At 36.1% G+C, this 21,459-nt stretch overlaps 1 protein-coding gene across 2 annotated transcripts in view; it reads left to right on the top strand.

Moving 5' to 3' along the window:
* Window positions 1-21,459, top strand: part of DNAJB14 (DnaJ (Hsp40) homolog, subfamily B, member 14) — a 50,436-nt gene that overhangs the window by 8,900 nt on the left and 20,077 nt on the right. The window contains exons 2-3 of one of the 2 annotated variants that reach the window (XM_011943196.1): window positions 7,267-7,438; window positions 14,791-14,936. In XM_011943196.1, the coding sequence (XP_011798586.1) occupies window positions 7,267-7,438; window positions 14,791-14,936 (318 nt within the window). The remainder of the gene's footprint in view (window positions 1-7,266; window positions 7,439-14,790; window positions 14,937-21,459) is intronic. The other variant, XM_011943197.1, reaches the window with a different exon arrangement.

The following is a 21,459-nucleotide window of genomic DNA, read 5'->3' as shown; positions in this document are numbered from 1 at the left end:
GAGACGGGGTTTCGCCATGTTTGCCAGGCTGGTCTCAAACTCCTGACCTCAAGTGATTCGCCTGCCTCAGCCCCCTAAAGTAAAGTACTGGGATTATAGGCGTGAGCCACTGTGCCTGGCCTAGGCCAGTGAGTTTATAGAATTTCCTTCAACTTCTTTTTTTTTTTTTTTTAAATAAATAGAGATAGGGTTTCACTGTGTTCTCCAGACTGGTTTCGAACTCCTGGGCTCAAGTGATCCTCCCACCTTGGCCTCTCAAAGTGCTGGGATTGCAGACATGAGCCACCATGCCCAGCCCTTAATTTGGGTTTGACTGATAGTTCATCAGATTTGCTTTTCGTGTAATACCATGGAACTGATGTGTGTTCCTTTATTATTTTTTTTTTGAAATGAGTCTTACTTTGTCACCCAGACTGGAGTGTAGTGGCATGATCATGGCTCACTGCAACCTATGTCTCCTGCGCTCAAGTGATTCTTCTACCTTAGCCTCCTGAGTAGCTGGTAGTACAGGCATATGCCACCATGCCTGGCTAATTTTTGTATTTTTTGTAGAGCCAAGGTTTTGCCATGTTGTCCAGGCAGATCTGGAACTCCTGAGCTCAAGTAATCAGCCCACCTTGGCCTCCCAAAGTGCTGGGATTACAGGTGTGAGCTACCGTGCCCAGCTGATGTGTATTCTTACTGTAACATATCAGGAGACACATAATGTTGATTTGGTCCTTACTGGTGAGGTTACTTTGATCACTTTGTTAAGTTAGTGATTGCTGTTTTTCCCCACTATGATATTCTTTGAGATGGAGTCTCCCTCTGTCACCCAGGCTGGAGTGCATGGCACGATCTCTACTCACTGCAAGCTCCGCCTCTTGGGTTCATGCCATTCTCCTGCCTCAGCCTCCCGAGTAACTGGGACTACAGGTGTCCACCACCACACCTGGCTAATTTTTTGTATTTTTTAGTTGAGATGGGGTTTCACCGTGTTAGCCAGGATGATCTCAATCTCCTGACCTCGTGATCCACCCGCCTCGGCCTCCCAAAGTTCTGGGATTCCAGGCGTGAGCCACTGCGCCCGGCAGTGTTACTCTTTTCTTCCTTGTATTTAATACATATTTTGTAGGGAAATACTTTGAAACTGTATAAGTCCTGTTACTCAACAAACTTTCACTATCTCTTTGTAGCATCCATTGATTATTCTTTCCTGAATAAATTTCTGATGGTTGCCAAATGTGGTTTTCTAATTCCATAATTCCTTCTACATTTATTAGTTAGCATTCAGCCTCAGTTATCTGTTATGGATTCATGGTTTCCTATTTAATCTGTCATTGTCATCATTTATTTTGGTGTTCAGATTTAGTTAGTGGGAGCCCCTTCAGGCTAGCTCCTGTGTCTTTTGGACATCTCCTCATTGTTCTTTGAATTTTTCAATTTCCTAACACGAAACAATTTCAGGTTCACATTTTACTTTCTCTGCCCTAGGAATCAGCTAGTTCTCCAAGAAGTCCTGATTCCTTTTATTGGACAATGCTATTTAGAAACTAGATATAGATACTAAATGAACTCATAGCTTACAGAGGTGTCATTGCTTCTAGCCCTATCAGTGGACAGTCAGGAAATAAATATATGTGTGAATGCATGTATGTATATTTATGTACATATGTGTGTTATATGTGTGGTCTACACATATCTATAGTAATTTAGTCAGTGTTAATTTTAGTATCTGTGATGCACGCACACATATATAGTGTATTCACACACTTCCAATGAACCCTAGAATGCCACAGGGTTCATTCTAGCCATTTCCATATTTGTGATTCTGTTCTCTGTTACAGAATGAGAAATGTGGCTCCCACTTATTTGCTCATTTTCCCTTTTATGTAAAATTTTGTATGTATTTTAGCATATAAAAGCGCATAGGTCCAGGCCCTCCTGAGCTCAGCCATGATTTTGGTTGTGACTGTCTCTATTTTTTAATTTATTTTATTTTTTGATACAGTCTCCGTCATCCAGGTTGGAGTGCAGTGGCACAATCTTGGCTTACTGCAACCTCTGCCTCTGGGGTTCAAGCAATTCTCCTGTCTCAGCCTCCCAGGTAGCTGGGAATTCAGGCGCGTGCCACCACACCTGCTACTTTTTGTATTTTTAGTAGAGACGGGGTTTCACCATGTTGGCCAGGCTTGTCGCAAACTCCTGACCTCAAGTGATCCCTCTGCCTCTGCCTCCCAAAGTTCTGGGATTATAGGCGCGAGCCACCGCACCTGGCCATGACTGTCTCTTGAGTCCCAGTAATCTTCCTTGGTTCAGGGTTCACAGGCGTTGCCAACCCCAGATGCCAAAAGGAAGAGAAGGGAGAGGAAGAAGCCTAATTTTTCTATTAGAGGAGGGAAAGACAGGGAAAGCCCACCATTTAGAAAATACTCAAACCGTATCTACAGTGTTAGAAAATACTGCTATTACATGCTGTATGCTCTCTCTTAACCATCATTTAGTCTTAGTTGTATAAATAACTATACATTTAATGCTTACTACTACCAGTCCTTATGTCAGCATATATCTAATTATTTTGGATTCCTAACACCTGTTTTATAGTGGATTCCCAGAAGGGCCTGTGGGAACTAAGTTCCATTAATTCTACAATGTTGAAAACAGTTCATCTGTGACCTTACTGCTTGAAGTCGGTTTGGTGGATACAAAGTCTTTGCCTTACATTTTCTTTCCATGTGTATCTGTGTTACTCCATTGTTTTATGCAAGTACTACTGATGAACAAAGTCTGATGATTTATAAGTCATTTTCTCTTTTTGCCTAGATGTTTAGTTAATTTTATTAGAATATGTCTTGGTGTTGGTTATTCTTGGTCAATATTAGGTCTGTGATTTGCCCTTTCATTTAATAGTTTCAGATTTTTTGTTCTTGTATCAGAAAAGTTTATTCTATCTTTTGTTTTTCTTCAGTACTCATATTTTACGTATGTTGGATCTTTATTGTTAATATTTGCTGTTTTCTCTTGAAATTTTTTTGTCTTTTTCACTTTTAAAAAGATTTTTTAAATTTCCCTCTGGTGTATTTTCTTTCTCTTAAAGCATTATCTGTTGTATTTATGAGTCTTTGTTTCTTCTAGATTAGTCTTTTTTTAATTGGCTTTTTAAAAATGTCTTATTTTTATTGAGTTTTATCATGTAAGTTTTTGATAGATAATTTCTTCTTTTTTTTGAGACAGAGTCTTGCTGTGTTGCCCAGGCTGGAGTGCAGTGGCGCAATCTCAGCTCACTGCAACCTCCACCTCTGGGTTCAAGCAATTCTCCCACCTCAGCCTCCTGAGTAGCTGGGATTACAGGCACCGGCCATCATGCCCAGCTAATTTTTGTGTTTTTATAGAGACAGGATTTCACCATGTTGACCAGGCAGGCTAGTCTTGAATTCCTGACCTCAGGTGATCTACCCGCCTCAGCCTCCCAAAGTGCTGGGATTACAGGTATGATCCACTGCATCTGGCCAATAATTTCTGATGTTGTTGTAATTTTGATATATATTGTTCTTTTATATCATGCATTATTTTTTAGTTTTTTCAGCTTGTTTTGAAGTAGTGCAGTGTTCATCTGTTTTGTTAGCAAGTGTTTGTGGTGTGTTTATTATCTTCAGAGGTTTAATTTCTATTCATCCTTTTTTTTATAATTTTGTATCAGATTTGACTTCTGTCATTTTCTTTTATTCATTTTTATGTGCTGTTAGACTTTCTAAATATCTAGTGATCCTTCTGTTTTTGTGTAATGTTTAAAAATGTCACCTTGCTAAATGAGATCTTCTCATTCCTTTATCCTTCCCTACTTTTATCTGGAGTTTCTCTTTTTGTTTTTTTTCTTGTTTTCCCTCTCCTCTTCAGTTTGGGTCCTGTTCCCAGCAGTTTCTTCTTGGTATGACTTTGTTCTGGAAGAGAGCTTTGGTTGATTATTTTTAAAGGCATGTAGTGACTAGAGTCTTCCATGCCCTTAAAGTTTTATTGTGGACCCTTGCACTTGTGTACTATTGTATATTGTAGTAGGCAAAACTCATTCCTTTTTACATACTTTTCCCAGTTTTGACTGTTGTGCTATATAGAGAGTATCTGTTGGTTATTTTTATTTTTATTTTTTTTATGTTCTGTGGGCTGGCAAATTCCCCTTTATTATACTCCACTACCTACAATCTTGTAGCAGTTGGTGGCTTGTCCCCACCTTCTTATATTTTGGGATTTTGTGCATGAGATTTTCTCTGATTTTATGAGGGAATTTGGAGAGATTTAAAATTTAAGCTGCTATCAGCCTTTTTTCCAGAATTCCCACAAAAGTTTTTATGTTTAAATGTTGTGAACTACTACTTCCCTTAGACCATGCTGGTTTCCATGTGATTGCAGACTAAATACAGACTGTAGTTTAAAAATTGGCCAGACATCGGCCGGGCGCGGTGGCTCAAGCCTGTAATCCCAGCACTTTGGGAGGCCGAGACGGGCGGATCACGAGGTCAGGAGATCGAGACCATCCTGGCAAACACGGTGAAACCCCATCTCTACTAAAAAAAAAAAATTACAAAAATTAGCTGGATGTGGTGGTGGGTACCTGTAGTCCCAGTTACTCAGGAGGGTGAGAGGGTGAGACAGGAGAATCACTTGAATCCTGGAGATGGAGGTTCCAGTGAGCCGAGATTACACCACTGCACTCCAGCCTGCCTCAGTCTTAAAAAAAAAAAAAAAAGACAATTTATGTTATATTTCTCGTTAATGACTGTAGATTGGTACCTAGTTGAATGGTACGTATATGTAACATAACATTATGTATAAATATATATACATATATTTATGTTTTATAAATATTTATATATAACTATATATAAAAATAGCTTTATTGAGACATAATTCACATGCCATACACTTCGTTCATTTCAATTATACCATTCAGTGGTTTTTTAGTATTTTAGCAGAGTTGCACAACAATTATGGAAATCAATTTTAGAATATTTCTTCACTTCAAAAAGACACCTCATTACTCTTTAGCAGTCACTCCTCATTTATTCCCAGTTCCACCCTCCCCTGAACCCCCAGCTTTGTCAACGATTCATTTACTTTCTGTCCCTGTAAGTTTGCCTGTTCTGTACATTTCATATAAATGGAACCATATAGTATACTATCTTTTGTGACTGGAGTCTTTCACTTAGCATGGTGTTTTCAAGGTCCATTCATGTCGTGGCACATATCAGTACTCTGTTTCTTTTTATTTTTGAAAATATTTCATTGTCTGGATATATCATTATCCATTCATCAGTTGATAGACATTTGGTTGTTTCTTTTTGCCATTATGAATAATGTTGCAGTGAACATTTGTGAGTCAGTTTTTGTATAGTATGTTTTCATTTCTCTTGGATATGTACTTAGGAATGGGATTGTTGAGTCAAATGGTAACTGTGTTTAATTTTTTAAACAACTACTAGATGGTTTTTCAAAGCAGCAGCACCATTTTACATTCTCACCAGAAACTTATTAGGGTTCCAATTTCTCCTCATCCTTCTCAACATTTGCCATTGTTCATCTTTTGGATTATAGCCATCCTTGTGGGTGTGAAGTGATACATGTCTTTGTGGTTTTGATTTTTATTTCCCTAATAACTAATGATGTTGAGCAACTTTTTTTTGTGCTTATTGACCATTTGTTTGTTTGTTTTGGAGAAATGTCTGTTCAGATCCTTCACCCGTTTTTTTAACTTGTATTTTTGATCTTTTTATTATTGAAATGTAAGAAATCTTTTTTTTTTTTTTTTTTGAGACAGAAGTCTTGCTCTGTCGCCCTGGCTGGAGTGCAGTGGCCAGATCTCAGCTCACTGCAAGCTCCGCCTCCCGGGTTCATGCCATTCTCCTGCCTCAGCCTCCCAAGTAGCTGAGACTACAGGCGCCCGCCACCACGCCTGGCTAATTTTTTGTATTTTTAGTGGCGGCAGGGTTTCACCGTGTTAGCCAGGATGGTCTCGATCTCCTGACCTCGTGATCCACCTGCCTCAGCCTCCCAAAGTGCTGGGATTACAGGTGTGAGCCACCACACCCAACCCATTTGTGATTTTTTTTTTAGTTACATTTTTTGTAATTGATTTCTCACATGACTGTATTGTGCTCATAGATTGTGGTATATGTATATGGTACTAATTCTTTGAGATTTGAAGAGGACCACTCTATGGTCTAGCAATAATGTGGGCCTGTGAGAAAGGAATATTCACCAGTTAGGTATAATGCTATATCCCTTAGAAAAAGCTTATGAATTTGATGTCTAACTCATCTGTATCTTCAGTGATTTCTTAAAATTTACCTTATGTCAGATACTGATTGAAATGTGTTAAAATCCACAATGATGATGGATTTCCCTTTTTTTCCATTAGTTTGATAAAATTTTTTATGTTTAGTTTTAACTTTTATTATGGAAAGTTTCAAGCACACACAAAAGGAGAAAAAAATAGTATAATCAATCCCTATCACTCACCTGTCTTGAACCATTATGAATATATATGGCCAACCTTATTTCATATACATTCTTTCTACCCCTCCTTTTATGCTTCTCCTCCCCAGATTATTAAAAAGCAAATCCTTGATAAGACTATTATTTTTTTACACTCATTGTTCACATTTACTCTCGTATTTACCACACTATTTGCGTACCATTCCTTTTTGCATCTCAGCCTATCTGTAAATGTTTTCCTTTTGCCTGAAATGTATATATTACAGTATCCTCTAGTGAAAATCTTTTAGTGATAAATTTTCTATTTGTTGGAAAATGTTTTTATCTTGTGCACTTTCGGAAAATTAGTGCATAACTCAAGTTAGCAGTTTATTTTTTCTGAGCACTTGAATGATAATATTCCAGTGTCTTAGCTCCCATTGTTGCTGTTGAGAATTAAATAGGAAGGGTAAATTTCTGTTACTGTGTAGATGATCTCATTGACTGCTTTAAGGACTTACCTCATTTTCTTTGGTAATCTGCAGTGTCACATGATATGACGAATAAAATTATGTCATAAATAATTGAATGATTATAATCTCCAGTTACTGGCTTTAACTTAACATTCTACTTCTGGGTGGTGATTAGTATTCTGTAAACAGTTAAGTACATAAGGGAATGTATGCTAATTAAAAAGATCCTATGGTGAATCTTTTTGGAGAACACAGTTCATAATTTGTCTGCTTTAAAACTTTCTTCTCAGGATCTTGTGTATGTACCTTGATGTAAACAGGCACAGTATACTTTATCTTTCTACAGCACTATTGGAAATAATTATGAAAAATGGAAGCACGGCTGGAAATAGCCCTCATTGCCGAAAACCATCAGGTAGTGGTGATCAAAACAAGCCTAATGGCACAAAGGACAGCACATCTGGTAGTGGTGAAGGTGGAAAAGGCTATACCAAAGACCAAGTAGATGGAGTTCTCAGGTAGGAATAAATATGGTTTACATCTCAATCATAACTGGTATTGTACTTTTTGATGTTATAACACCTGAAAAAAGTGAAATACAACATTAGAAGATTAGACATCAAAGAATTGAACTCTGGGTTTGTCTTATGCTTCATATTCTTTATAAAACTAGTCTGTAAAGTACCAACTCTATAGAATATTCTATTTTTTAAAGTAACCTCAAGTTACAAAGCTTTTTCCAAATAATTTTTTTAAGAAAAATTATTGCAGCTTTTTGACACAATATTGTTTGCGTAGCAATATTAAAAGAGGATGAAGAATTGTTTTATTTTACGTAGATGAAAAGGGGAGAATTTCATGAGAGGAATATTGAGTGTAATAGCAACATTTTCAATTTCCTACTTATATTAGTGAAGGATTTTTTTCTATTTATATTATTTTTTAAGGCTATCTTTATATATATGCAGACACTATAATGTCTTTTTGTATATTTTTAACTCTGATTATTCTGTCTCTGTTTTTAGTTTTACCTCATGATACACTTTTACTTCAAGCAGAAATGTTAGAGTTGAAAAGTTATAAACTGGGTTTTGGGTATCTGGCTTTTTTAAATTTTATAAGTAAAAGGTTTTCTGCAAATGAGATGAAACTTTTGGAAACACTAGAAAAAAGACTGTTTTGTTTCCTGCTAAAGCTTAAGGAAGCTGTATTGATGTTGTACTGATATTACTTTGCTAGGGAAACTAAAGATTAAGAATTTTGAACAGAGATTAATTCAAGAATTCTCATGGAGAGTGAATAATAATATAGTGAACTGACTCAAGTGAAGAGTAGTTAAAATTAGTTAGGTTAAATCTCTTTCTCATTTGTCCTTTCTTGTCTCTCTTTTATTTCTTTTTTCACCTTTTTACCCCATTCTCAACTTTTTATTTACCATAATTTGTAACTGAAGTATATTTTGAGATATAGGTTTTATTTATTAAGGAAAGTGGTTTACCATATCTTAATTTTAAAATCAAATACCCATATATTTATACTTTGCATTTGTCCCTATATATTTAAATGCGAAAGCTTGGTTTTAACATTTTATTTGAGAGTGATTACAATGACAAAAAAGGATTCTCTGACTGGGTGTGGTGGCTCACGCCTGTAATCTTAGTACTTTGGGAGGCCAAGGCGGGTAGATCACCTGAGATCAGGAGTTCAAGACCAGCCTGGCCAACATGGCAAAACCTCATTTCTACCAAAAATAGAAAAAGTAGCCGGGCATGGTGATAGGCACCTGTAGTCCCAGCTACTCAGGAGGCTGAGACTGAAGAATCACTTGAACCCAAGAGGCAGAGGTTGCAGTGAGCCAAGATCGCACCACTGCACTCCAGCCTGGGCGACAGAGCAAGCCACCTTCTGAAACAAACAAACAAATGAACAAAAAAGTATTCCTTAATCATGGTAAAGCCATTATAGAGTATTTGATGAGTATGAATGGTAGTGAAGCACTTTGAGAATATAAATAATGCTACTAACCACTTTTATACCTATAGTACTGTATCAGAGGTAGCTGAATAAGTGAAAGAAATGAATAAGTGAGAAACTTACTTTTGAATTTATTTCGTAAAAAACTTTTGTTAGTAAGCAGTGTGCTTGAAACATGTTCCTGGAAAACACATCCTAAAACAAATTGTATTTGCTTATAGGATTTACTTTATGTTGGGAGAACATATTCTCAAGGGTTCAAAGAAAGTTAAATGTATTATATATGATTTTTTTTTTAAGAATATAGAATCACCTATATATTTGAAAGTTTACCAAAAAACTATGGTTGAAAGTTTTGGAAAAGAAGAATCTCCTAAATCTGGTGTTTTTAAAAAGTCTGTTTCTTCATTTCCTCTACCCTAGCCTTGAAAGAAAAAGAAGAGTAGTCCAAGGTGTGGTAGAAATAAGGAAGGAAGAGCATTGATGCCTCTTTGTTCTGGTATTGATTATATATATATGTGGGATGGGGTTGGTTTTGTATGTATGTGGGTGTTTGTGTGTGTGGTTCTCCAAAGCCCAGAGGAACTGGCTCTAGGCAAAGAAACACCTTGAGAATGGAAGAATGAAAGATGATGGTGAGTGTAGATACACTCTGTGTGTGGCCAGAGGTGGACAGGTGGAGACATAAAAGGTGGAGGGAATTTTTCTGTTTTCTCTGTCAAATTGGAGATGAAGTCTCCTGAGAGTAAGAAGAAAAGAGATGAGGTTGAAAGCGTAAGAGAGTGGTAAAAGTATGGAATATTTGCAGAGGATAAAAGCAAAGGGAATGGAGTATGACTGATTTAGCTTTGAGGCCCAGCCACATTTGAGACCATGAATTCTTTAGGAGTGGAAGAAATAGCTTAGTAGTATACGTGTATTAGAGATTGGTCCTCTGGTCAGTAATCTTACTATACCTTTTTAATTAAATATAATTTTTTTTCTTTTGGGGACTAAATATGATTGGAACAGTCTCTAAGAGAATCCCTACGTTTTCAAAATACTTCAGTCTGTACTTTATATGAGTTTCTTAGCTGAATATACCTTTTCGCTTATATTAGCCTTCATAAGTGTTGCTTTAGTGAGGGTACAGATCACCAGCAAACACTTACATGATGTATGTTTTTGTTTTTTCTTTTACCTATACACAGGGGATTTTTCTGAAGAAAGCCATGTTATCTTGTTGGTTAGCATGGTTATGCAAACAAGTTGCTCAGTGACAATTTGGCTCAATGGGGAGAAGTCTTGCAATAATACTGCATCCATTGCATAAGTAAGAGCTAGCCTACAGTAAGACTGAAGAAAAAGTGTGTAACTTTGTAAACTAATATTCTGTTAAACTTGGCGATTTTTTTTTTTTAATGGAAGCATATTGAAAAATAATGGAGACAAAGTTGTCATGGATCTTACTTGAAATTTTTAATATACCATTGAAAAACTTTAATATATCATTTAAAAACTTTACAAGATCAGTGTGAAATTATTAATGGGAGTATCATTGTATTTATCAATTAGAAACACTGTACAGCTGTTAAGTCAATTTAATTATGGGGATTTGAATTTAAGATTTGATTTAAGCTTCAGTTCTTTGAGAAGAAAAGAAACCATTTTGCTAAACTTATAAAATAAGTAATTCCTTGTCTCAGGAATAAATAAATGTTTCCTTAAACACTAGTTAAGTTTGGAGTATATTTAAATAATTAGCTATATTGCACACATGAAAAAAAGAGAATCGAAAAATGACCTTCCTCTCCCACCAACTATGCTTCCATGTACATAAGAGAAGACATAAAGTCTGGACCAGGCAGAGTTTTCCCATTGTTGAGCTCCACACAGATCCTTTTGGCCTTTTTGTACATTATTTCCTTCCAATATAGGTAATGGGTTACTCTTTTTAAATTTATTTTAATTCTTCAGTGAGGCAGGAGAAGGTTTTACTCTTTTAGAAAGCAGCAGATTGTAAAAAGTGTAACAAACAGATGTAGCTGATGAAAAGGAGCATGATGAACAACAATATGAATGAAAATAGATACCTGAATGCTAATTTCTCATTCAGGTGTGAAAAATTAGGAGAATGGGTATATTTGGAGCATTACTTCAAATACATAGCCTTCAGGCTGTCCATTGGTGATGATGACTTTATAACTGCTGGCTTCTCAATAATTTCTCCTCTAATATATAATGAAAAATATAGTGCAGAGAAGATATGGTACAGCTGGATACAGCTGAGAGTTGATGAAATAACTGTTTTTCCTGTCTAGCCGTTTTTTTTTTTTTCTCGTCTGTGGCAATTCTTAACTTTATGACCCTATCTAGAGCACTGCAGTTTTTCACCTACTTTGTCTACACTATCCAGCAACCTTCTCCTGTGGTGCCTTTTTAAGTTGACCAGGCTTTTGTGCTCAATAATTATAAACAAGACAATTTAGAGACTTAATCTGGAACATAATTCAACATCCTACACACTCAAACCAAGTAGTAATGGATTTAGGATTGTTCAGTGTTTAATTTACCTTTTATTTTTTGCATTCAGGTAGTGTCTGCCATATTCATAGCTGTATACCTTGTCTCACAGTCTATTTCACTTCTGTTAACTGCTTCTCTTCTATTCCAAATGATTTTTATTACCAACTACATTTTCATGACAGCATTCATCACATTTGATCTGAATGTGACTTTTTAGATCCCCATCATTTCTGCTCTCAAATTGAAAGTCATCTGTCCATCCATCCAACATATATGGTGAACAAAATATAATCCCTGCCTTCAAAGAATCTGTAATCTAGAAGAGTTGTCAGACAAGTAAAGAGGCAAATGTAGTACACTGTGGTAATTGTTGGGATAAGGCTAAGTTCAGAGGATGTGGGGAGGATAGAAGAGGGGCAGCAAACCTAGTCCTGAGAAATCTGAATTCTTAGGAAAAGGAAGAGCTAAGCCAGAGTCCGGAGAAGTTGTAGAAACTAGCTAACCAAGAGGAGAAGCAGAGAAGGTGTGCTTAGCACCAAAAACAGCTGCAAAGATCTAGGAGGTAAGAGAGTTGGCTTCAATACTGATTGTAAGAAAGAAACAGGAAGATGATAGGTCGCTTTGAAATCTGATGGGTATCCTTTTTTTCTGTATTCCAGTTCTGAGACAGCAGGATTTTCAAGTCGGATGAACAGATTTGAATTCTTACTTGTGAGGCCTTCCTTTATTACTTATTTGAAATAGGAGGCCTGCCCTTCCTTTCTGTTTCTATTAGCTACTTTATTTTTCTCCAGATATTTATTACCATATGATGTACATTGTATTTTACTTATATATGTTTATTGCTTGTCCTTCTCCCAATTGTAAATTTGTGATTGTTTTATTCACCACTGTAACATCTGAAATTGTGCCTAACAGAAAGTAAATATTTGTTGTTAGTAAATATTTGTTGAAGAAATAAGTCCTCATTCTCATCTGTTACTTGGTTATGTGAATTTAGGCAATTAACCACTCAAAGACTGGTTTCCTCATTGGTTAAATAGCAATAATGTCTACTAAATGAGGAGCAAATGAGATAATTTGTGTAAAATAATCAGTATAATAAAATTCTATAATTCTTTATGTGAAATCTTTGTGACCAAATGCAATTTGGAATTCAGAATTCTTCATATTTTAGAGAGGTACTAATATAGTCGGCTCTCCACATCTATGGGTTCTGCATCTGTGGATTCAACCAGCTGTGAATTGAAAGTATTTGGTGAAAAATAACAATACAACAATGAAAAATAATACAAATTAAACAACCAATAAAGTGTAACAGCTGTTTACATAGCATTTACATCGTCTTAGGTATTATTTATAACCTAGAGATGATTTAAAGTACATGGGAAGATGCATAAAGGTTATATGTAAGTACTATACTCTTTTATATCAGGAATTTGAGCATCCATAGATTTTGGTATTCAAAGAGGGAGGATCTTGGAACTAATCCCCTGTGGATACCAAGGAATGACAGTCTATTAGAGTCTAGGGCAGCAGTCCATAACAAATAGTAACATGTCTCAGCAAAACATACAGGTATTCACACTTAAATGGGATAAATGAAGATTCTGTAGTAGCTTCACATCTTTTCAGGTCAGATTTTTGCCTAGAGGCAAAATCTAAGTCCAGTTCACTTTTTTATGCAGTAAAATTAGTTATAGAATGACTTTGATTTTTCGGAGCTTTATGGATATTAGAACATTGATATGGGATGGTGGACCTGTACCTAACACACAGTAGGTGTTTTATAAATGCCCCCCATTTCCTTTATTTCTATCACATAGTTTCTAAACATTTCTAGGAGAATGAGTCTCTACACAGGTAGGGATCATTCTCTTTTTTTGTTTACAGATACATGTCAAATACCTAGAACACTGGACACAGTGGGTATTCAATAAATATAATTGACTAAATAAAGGAAATGTCATGTTTTTGAAATAAAGTTGACATATGTTAATGTTTGTTAAGTCTCTAAAGTAGAAAAATCCAATTTTAATTTCTGTAAATTTGTATAATTTTATATTACTTGCCCTTTTAACCCCCAATTTCATATAACAAATGATAGATGCCTTCATTATATAAAGAAAGCTAAGGCTCATTTACTTCGAAAATATTTACTGAGACCCTGTTGTGTGCCCAGCACTGTGATACCTAATAGGTTTAATAGTAAAAAAAAAAAAAAAAAAATCAATCTTGTCTCTTTTCTTTGAAAACTTTGAATCAGTCTTTGCAGTTCTTTTGCTGCCAGTGTCCACTTATACCCCAGATCATTTTGCCGGTCACTTACCTCTGTCTACCTCTGTTATCAAGCCACCCACACATGGAACACATCTAAAGTTGCAAAGTACTCTCCAAAAATTTTGAAAATGTACTATGGCTTTTGTGAAAGTAAATTACTAGATTGTGGAAGAAGGTTGGCATCCATTTGTACTTAATGTTCTCTGTTCCATTCAGAGTATTTCTTTTCTAATCCTAATGTACTTTAAATATTCCAGGCTTAAATCTGTTAAATATTTAATGTACAAACTGTATGTATATAATCTTTAAAAATGTGCCTATCACAATGAAAAGCAGGGATAACATTTTTTGAGTACCATGTTATATTTTATCATGAGATGTTATCTTTTTCAGAGAGTGACACAGATAAATTATCTTTGGCATAACAGGGCTGGCTGGGTGCAGTGGTTAATGCCTGTAATCCCAGCACTTTGGAAGCCTGAGATGGAAGGATCATTTGAGGCCAGAAGTTCGAGACTAGCCTCAGCCCCAACATAGCAAGACCCCATCTATACCAAAAATGAATAAATAAATAAATAAATAAATAGGCTAACTTAATTTGACATTTAAACCATAGAATACTGCAGTTGTTTTGCATGTACCAAGCTATTGCTTTGATAGTTGGTTAGATCTACATTATGCAAGAACAAAATTTTTGGAATGTAATGCATGTTCATTCTTAGCTGTGACATGGTTTTGAAGAGTTTTGGAATTTATCCACTTACGAGTACTAAAAAATTGTTTGTATTGTCTCATTTTAGTTACAATATATGCTCTGACTTTCATCCACGATTATTATGGGCTTTGCTTTACTTCTCTGTAGTTGTGATCCCTTACACTAAGGACATTTTCATGGTTTACTCTTCTTAGACTGGGGAAGAGGTTGGAGGAATGGTCTATGGTCGAAAAAGAGAATGAAGCAAACTAATCCTTAAAGGGATAAGCCATCATTAGATTTTGAGAAAGAGTCCACAGATAGTTCTTTATACTATCCTAATAAATTTAAAAATTAGAGATATTACATGACCGTCTTCCTTGAAATTTACATTATAACACACTCTCTTGTTCACAGCATAAACAAATGTAAAAATTACTATGAAGTACTTGGAGTTACGAAAGATGCTGGTGATGAAGATTTGAAAAAAGCTTATAGAAAGCTTGCTTTGAAGTTTCATCCAGACAAAAACCATGCACCTGGAGCAACAGATGCTTTTAAAAGTAAAGTAAACCTTTTAAAGCAATTTTACTAAGCTCTCTTTAAAATTCACTTTATAGTGTTTCAGAATATTAAATTCTGCTTTTGGACTGGTGCATTTAGAGACCAGCACAAGCAAAGGTCTGGAAAATCCTTTAAAACTTCAGTATTAACTGGTCATACCTGAAGTCAAACGAATGCAGTTTGCCTTCACAAAAGCAACATTCCAGTTCTGATACCGTCTTAAGTAACTTTTCTAGGCACGTATGCATGCTTTCTTGTTTACCAGGAACAAGTAGGGTGATGATTATGCATGAGCTTCTAGCATGTTGCCGTCTGGTTCTAAATGAACTAAAAGCAAAATATAGTTTTTGTGAGTTTTTAAGGTACAATAGACTGGAACTTGGATATTTAAGAAAAATCTCCCCAGAGTTCTTTTATTTCTATTAAATTTTGCCCAGTTTTTTCATTTTATATATGTAGTTTTAGCTAATGTCATTTTTTCTTTTTAAAAATATCATTCCTCTTGCCTACTATTTATTTTTTGTTTTCTATCCCAATATTCTTTAAATTTTTTGCCAATTTAATAAATGTCAGAGAAGTGATTTTGTCATTTTATATTTTGTTAAATACAATTTATTTATAATAATTAATTTCTAATTCATAGTTAAATGCCTAAATTTGTGATTGTTCATTCTTGTGAATTTGGCATCCGTAAAGCCAGTATATAATGTTTACAGTACAATAGTGGGGTCTTAGAATCACTGGAAGTAGATACTCATTTTAAACATCTTCCAAAAAGATAGAAGAATCAATTGGTCCTTCATGAAAATACTGATAAGATTGTTTCCAAAACAGTTTTGTTTCTTGAAGGAAGTTGCCAAGGAAAATACATTTGGGAATTAATAATATATTCCAATAAAAGCCACTGCCAAAGTGGTGCTGGTAACAGTAAAATACCACTGTGACAGGGAGAGACGTCTCAGTTTGTTTCCTTAAAGTAAAAGTGGCATGTTGAAAGTACAGAAAAAGCGTTACTTGAAAACACTAACTTGCAAATTACATTTCCATCAGTTCATTACCTGAAGAATGTGTCCAGAAAATAGTGCCATTATTTTCTTTCCTCCAAATACACACCTTCATTAAACAAAAGTAAAGCTTTCATTTTTAAAAATAACACAGATAATAGCACTTAGGTTAATTTATAATTCAATAGTACAGAAAGTTGGGAAATTTGTGATGGAATTGTCAAGTAGAACAAATATTTGTTTAATTTGTTTTATAGCTTGAGCCTAATGTATGCAGTCACAGAGTTACCAGAAAATGTAACTGAAATCTTTAAATAGCTAATTTATTATCATATATTCCCCCAAAAGCTAAAAGTGAGTTTAGATTTATGAGTTTCACAAATTTAATTTAAAATTTTTTGAGTTTTAAAAACATTTAAAATATTTTGGCAGTGGATTATTCATATGTTTGTGATCTGCTAAGTGATTTCAGTGTTAATTCTTCATTAATGCTAAGAACATTAAACTATTTCTTCAACTTCTGTATTGAAGTCATGTTAGCATCTTGGAATAACACTAAATGTATGTAGCATATTTCTACAGCCTCTGTAGTGTTTTGAATAGGTTAGCAGCATAGATGTCACCTAAGGAAGCCAGCTGGACACTCTGGGGTTTTACAAAGCTGGTTATACTTTCGTGTGGTACATTTCAGAGTTTAGTGCTCTGCTTTGCAAAACTAGAAACTTAATACTTACCAACATGCCGGGAGATGATTTATATCTAGAGGAGAGGATCACATTATTCAATACACAAAGAGATTACCTGTAAATCAGAATGCCAGTTTATTAGTCCCAAAGAGGATCAGAATAGGGAATTGGCTGATAAGCCCATTTTTCACTGAGTGGAAACTACATAGAAAACTCAAGTTGTAATCCACATATGCTTGGCTAGTAACAGTAGTCAATTAGAAAATATTACAGATAGCATCATCACACAGAAATGGCAGGTTTTATTCATTTAGCATACAGATCTTCTCATTGTCTTCGGTATCATCTTATTTTATTTTTAACCAACCAGTCTGTTTTTGGAATACTAAGCCGTTTATCTCTGAGCAAAGACAATACTGTTGTCTTTTTTATAAAAGCTAAAGTATGGATTGATTGCTCTGCAATTACTAAAACACTTTTTTCAGAAAATGGAAACTTCTTGCTTTTATTTCCTTCAAGAATAGAAAATGAAGAGGTAATTAATAATTAAATGAAGAGATGTTTCATTTGCGTGTTTTGTAAAGCTTTAAAAATAAAAAAGATTGTTCTCAAGGAGAATGGACGAAATGAACTCATACGTTCATGTAGCTATTTTGTCTTTCCAGTTAGGATTATAAGTTTCCCAAGTGGGGAGTATTTTATTTACATGTAAAATGACTTGCAAAATACATGTAAACATATTTTTAAAAACATTTTAATGAAATGAATCCCTTTCCTTTTTTCTGATGTAGACGTCTTCAAAACATACCCATTCTACATTATCTTCAAAGATTCCCCAGCATTTCAGAGACTATTTGAATAATACCTGTGTCTATTGACATACACATGAATGTTGTAATAGGGCGTAGATTAGTTGTTTATGTGTTTGCTTGACAAGTAATAGTGGAATGGGAGTTGTTGCTTATATTAGTTCTGGTAGTTCAATATGAACATCTAGAGTATATCTCTAAGAACAAAGAGTTTAATTCTGCCATTTGGGTTAGTTCTTGTAGAGAAGTACAATGAGAGAATCTGAGATATCTTCTTCCCCAAAGAATTTATAATTCATAAAGGGCAGATAAACCTTACACAGAACTTTTGTGATATAGTAATGCCTCACATTTAAGAAACATCTTACAGTTTTTCATTCCCATTTTTAAATTTAATGCTTATTTTAAAATCTCATGAAATAGTTAAGAGACCAGTGTCATCCTCATTTCAAAAATAAGAAAATTGAGACTCAGATTTACCCAGGATCTCACAGAAGACCAACTATATTTAAATACCAAAACAGACTACAGATGTCCAAAGAAAGGTTAGAAAGATGAAGTCTCATTGTGAGCAGAGTAGTTGGAGAAACCTTCATAATAGTTAGAATTAAGGTTAAAATTGAGAGTTTTCTTAAGAGTTAGCATGATGTCTATGGTTAGAGAAGAGAGGGGATGGCAAAAGCTTGGCAGCGAGAATGAGGTGGGTGATCTAAAATTCCATGAGGACTTCCACTTTCAGGAAGATAGGACAGATGTACTTTTCCCTGTTTCTCCCAATGAGTACAACTGAAAACCCCAAACATTAATATATAAAATAAAGAAAACAAACAAAGGAAGACTCTGAAAGGTGGAAAGAAAAAAGGTAGACCAACTAGGTAGGGACCTCAGGATTCAAAGAACAACACAGCAGTTAGTTGCTTAGGTTTTTTTTTTTTTTGGACGGAGTCTTGCTGTGTTGCCCAGGCTGGAATGCAGTGACACAGTCTCGGCTCACTGCAACCTCTGCCTCTTGGCTTCAAGCAATTCTCTGCCTCAGCTTTTTGAGTAGCTGGGATTACAGGTGCCTGCCACCACACCCAGCTAATTTTTTTGTATTTTTAGTAGAGATGGAGTTTTCACCATTTTGGCCAGGCTGGTCTTGAACTCCTGACCTTGTGATGCACCCACCTCAGCCTCCCAAAGTGCTGGGATTACCAGTGTGAGCCACCGTGCCTGGCCTACGTATTCTTTTTTTGCTCCATATATATCCCAGATTAGATGCTGGAGGAGTAGGTAACACAAAAACACCAATAAGTATAGACAGAAAAACCCCAAGAAAAGCCTGCCTTATCTAGCCAAATGATCAGGAAAGGGATAGCCTAGAAGGACAGAAAAACAGTAGCCACTCTACTGCAAACACCACAGGAAAAATTGTTGCCCCACCCTGACCCACACTAGCAAAGGCTAAGTAGACAGCCTAGACTACCACCCCCTCTATGCTATAATGAGATGCTCTAAGCTCCCTCCTGGGATGGTAACAGAGAAGGTTAACTAGATAGCTTAGACTTTCATTTATGCTGGGTAGTAAGAAAGGCTTCCTTCACAATGTCAGTGGGGATCATGTGGACTTTTACCTCCACCTGGCAGTGAAAGGGTGCTCATTCTCCCTGCTGGGGTAGTATCAGAGGTAGCCTAACGTATAGTCAGGACTTTAATCACCACCCAGAGGTAACAAAGTCATTTCCTTATGGTGTCAGTGAAGTTAAATGGAGAACAGTAATGAAGCATCTCGTCTCCTCCTACGCAGGGAGATATAAGTGGAGGTTTGATGTTTCCATAAGGGAGCTTCTGTATGTATCCAATGGGACCCTTCCCCTTGAGTGTCTTCAGAGGCCAAGGGAAAAAACCCGGACGTCCACTCCCACTTAGGAACAATGAGATGATATTCCCCCTTCTCTGCTGAAGTGGAGTCAGAGGAATACAATAAAAACAAAATATGTAAAGAAGATCCGGCCGGGCGCGGTGGCTCAAGCCTGTAATCGCAGCACTTTGGGAGGCCGAGACGGGTGGATCACGAGGTCAGGAGATCGAGACCATCCTGGCTAACACGGTGAAACCCCGTCTCTACTAAAAATACAAAAAACCAGCCGGGCGAGGTGGTGGGCGCCTGTAGTCCCAGCTACCCGGGAGGCTGAGGCAGGAGAATGGCGTGAACCTGGGAGGCGGAGCTTGCAGTGAGCTGAGGTCAGGCCACTGCACTCCAGCCCGGGCGACAGAGCGAGACTCCGTCTCAAAAAAAAAAAAAAAAGAAGAAGATCCAGACTCTCATAAGATAATACCCCATATTACGAAGTTTCAGTTGAAAATTACTTGTCAGTTTGAGAACCTATAGAATGTTTATGGTCATATAAATGTTTCAATGGGTCATAATATAAATGTTTCAATGAGCAACTACAAATAAGCTTAAAATAAAAGAATCTCTGCAAAGCAATAAAAAGTCTGAGCAAAGCTGTTAAAGTATAAAGAACAAAATAGAAATTTTACAATTCAAAAATAAAAACTATCAATAAGTGGAATAAACAGCAGAATGGACAGATAGAGGAAATAATTGGTGAGCTAGAAAATAGAAAAATAGATGTTATCCAATTTGAACATAGAAAATAAGCTCAAATGAAAAAGGACATAGCCTCAGAGACTGGTGGGACTATAGCACAAGATCTAATATTTAGGTGATTAGTGTCCTAGAAGAAAGGGAGAAAGAAGGCAGAGCTGAAAAGGTACTGAGAAAATTAAAGGTTGAAAACTCCCCAAATTTGGCAAAAGATAGAAGCCTATAGATTCCAGTTGAATTAACCCCAAACTGATAAACCCAAAGAAAGCCACACCAAGACACATCATTGTCAGACTTTTGAAAACTAAAGACAACGGCTTGAAAACAGCAAAAGAGAAATGACGCCTTACCTATAAGGGGAAAAGCAATTTAAGTGACAGCAGATTTCACATCAGAAACCACAGAGGCCAGAAAGAAGTGGCACATATTTCAAGTGCTGAAGGAAAAGGAACTGTCAACCTAGAATCCTATACTCAGCAAAAATATCTTTCAGGAATGAAGGGGAAATCCAGACATTTGTCAGATGAAGGAAAAATGAGAAAATTTGTCAGGAGCAAATACAACCTAAGAGAATAGCTAAAGGAAGTTCTTTAAACAAAAGGACACAATAAAAGAAAGAATCTTGAAATATCAAGAGGAAAGAAAGAACACGGTACTGTGGTATTATTTGTGGTGCCCCAAAGTTTGTATGTTGGAACCTAGTCACAAATGTGATGGTATTAGGAGGTGAGGCCTTTGGGAGGTGGGATTCCACCTTGTGAAGACAGAGTTAGAAGGAACCATTTGTGAACCAGAAAGCAGACCCTCACCAAGACACTGAGTCTGCCAGTGTCTTGATCTAAGCCTCAGCCTCTGTAGCTGTGAGAAACAGATTTGGTTATAAAATATCCAATTTATGATATTTTGTTACAGCAATCTGAATGGACTAAGATACATGGTAAGCAAAAATATGGTTAAATACAGTATACTTTTGCTTCTCTTGAGTTTGTTTGATATTTGAAGCAAAAATTACAACATTAATAAGGTTTGAGATGTAGGTAAAGAAAATATATAAGGCAATTATTTTTTTGTTTTTTTTTTTTTTTTTTTTTTTTTTGAGATGTAGTCTCTCTCTGTCACCCAGGCTGGAGTGCAGTGGCGTGATCTCTGCTCACTGCAACCTCCGTCTCCCGGGTTCAAGCGATTTTCCTGCCTCAGCCTCCTGAGTAGCTAGGATTACAGGCATGCGCCACCACACCCAGCTAATTTTTTTGTATTTTTAGTAGAGACGGGGTTTCACCATGTTGACCAGGATGGTCTCGATCTCTGGATCACATGATCCACCCGACTCAGCCTCCCAAAGTACTGGGATTACAGGCATGAACCACCGCGCCTGGTTGGCAATTACGTTTTAAATGGGGGAAGATAAAGGGAAGTAAAGGGAGGTAAGGATT

The sequence above is a fragment of the Colobus angolensis genome, unplaced genomic scaffold, assembly GCF_000951035.1.
Source record: "Colobus angolensis palliatus isolate OR3802 unplaced genomic scaffold, Cang.pa_1.0 Scaffold217, whole genome shotgun sequence".
Lineage (NCBI taxonomy): Eukaryota > Metazoa > Chordata > Mammalia > Primates > Cercopithecidae > Colobus > Colobus angolensis.
Note: the sequence above shows the minus strand (reverse complement) of the source record. Positions and strands in the feature narration are given on the sequence as shown.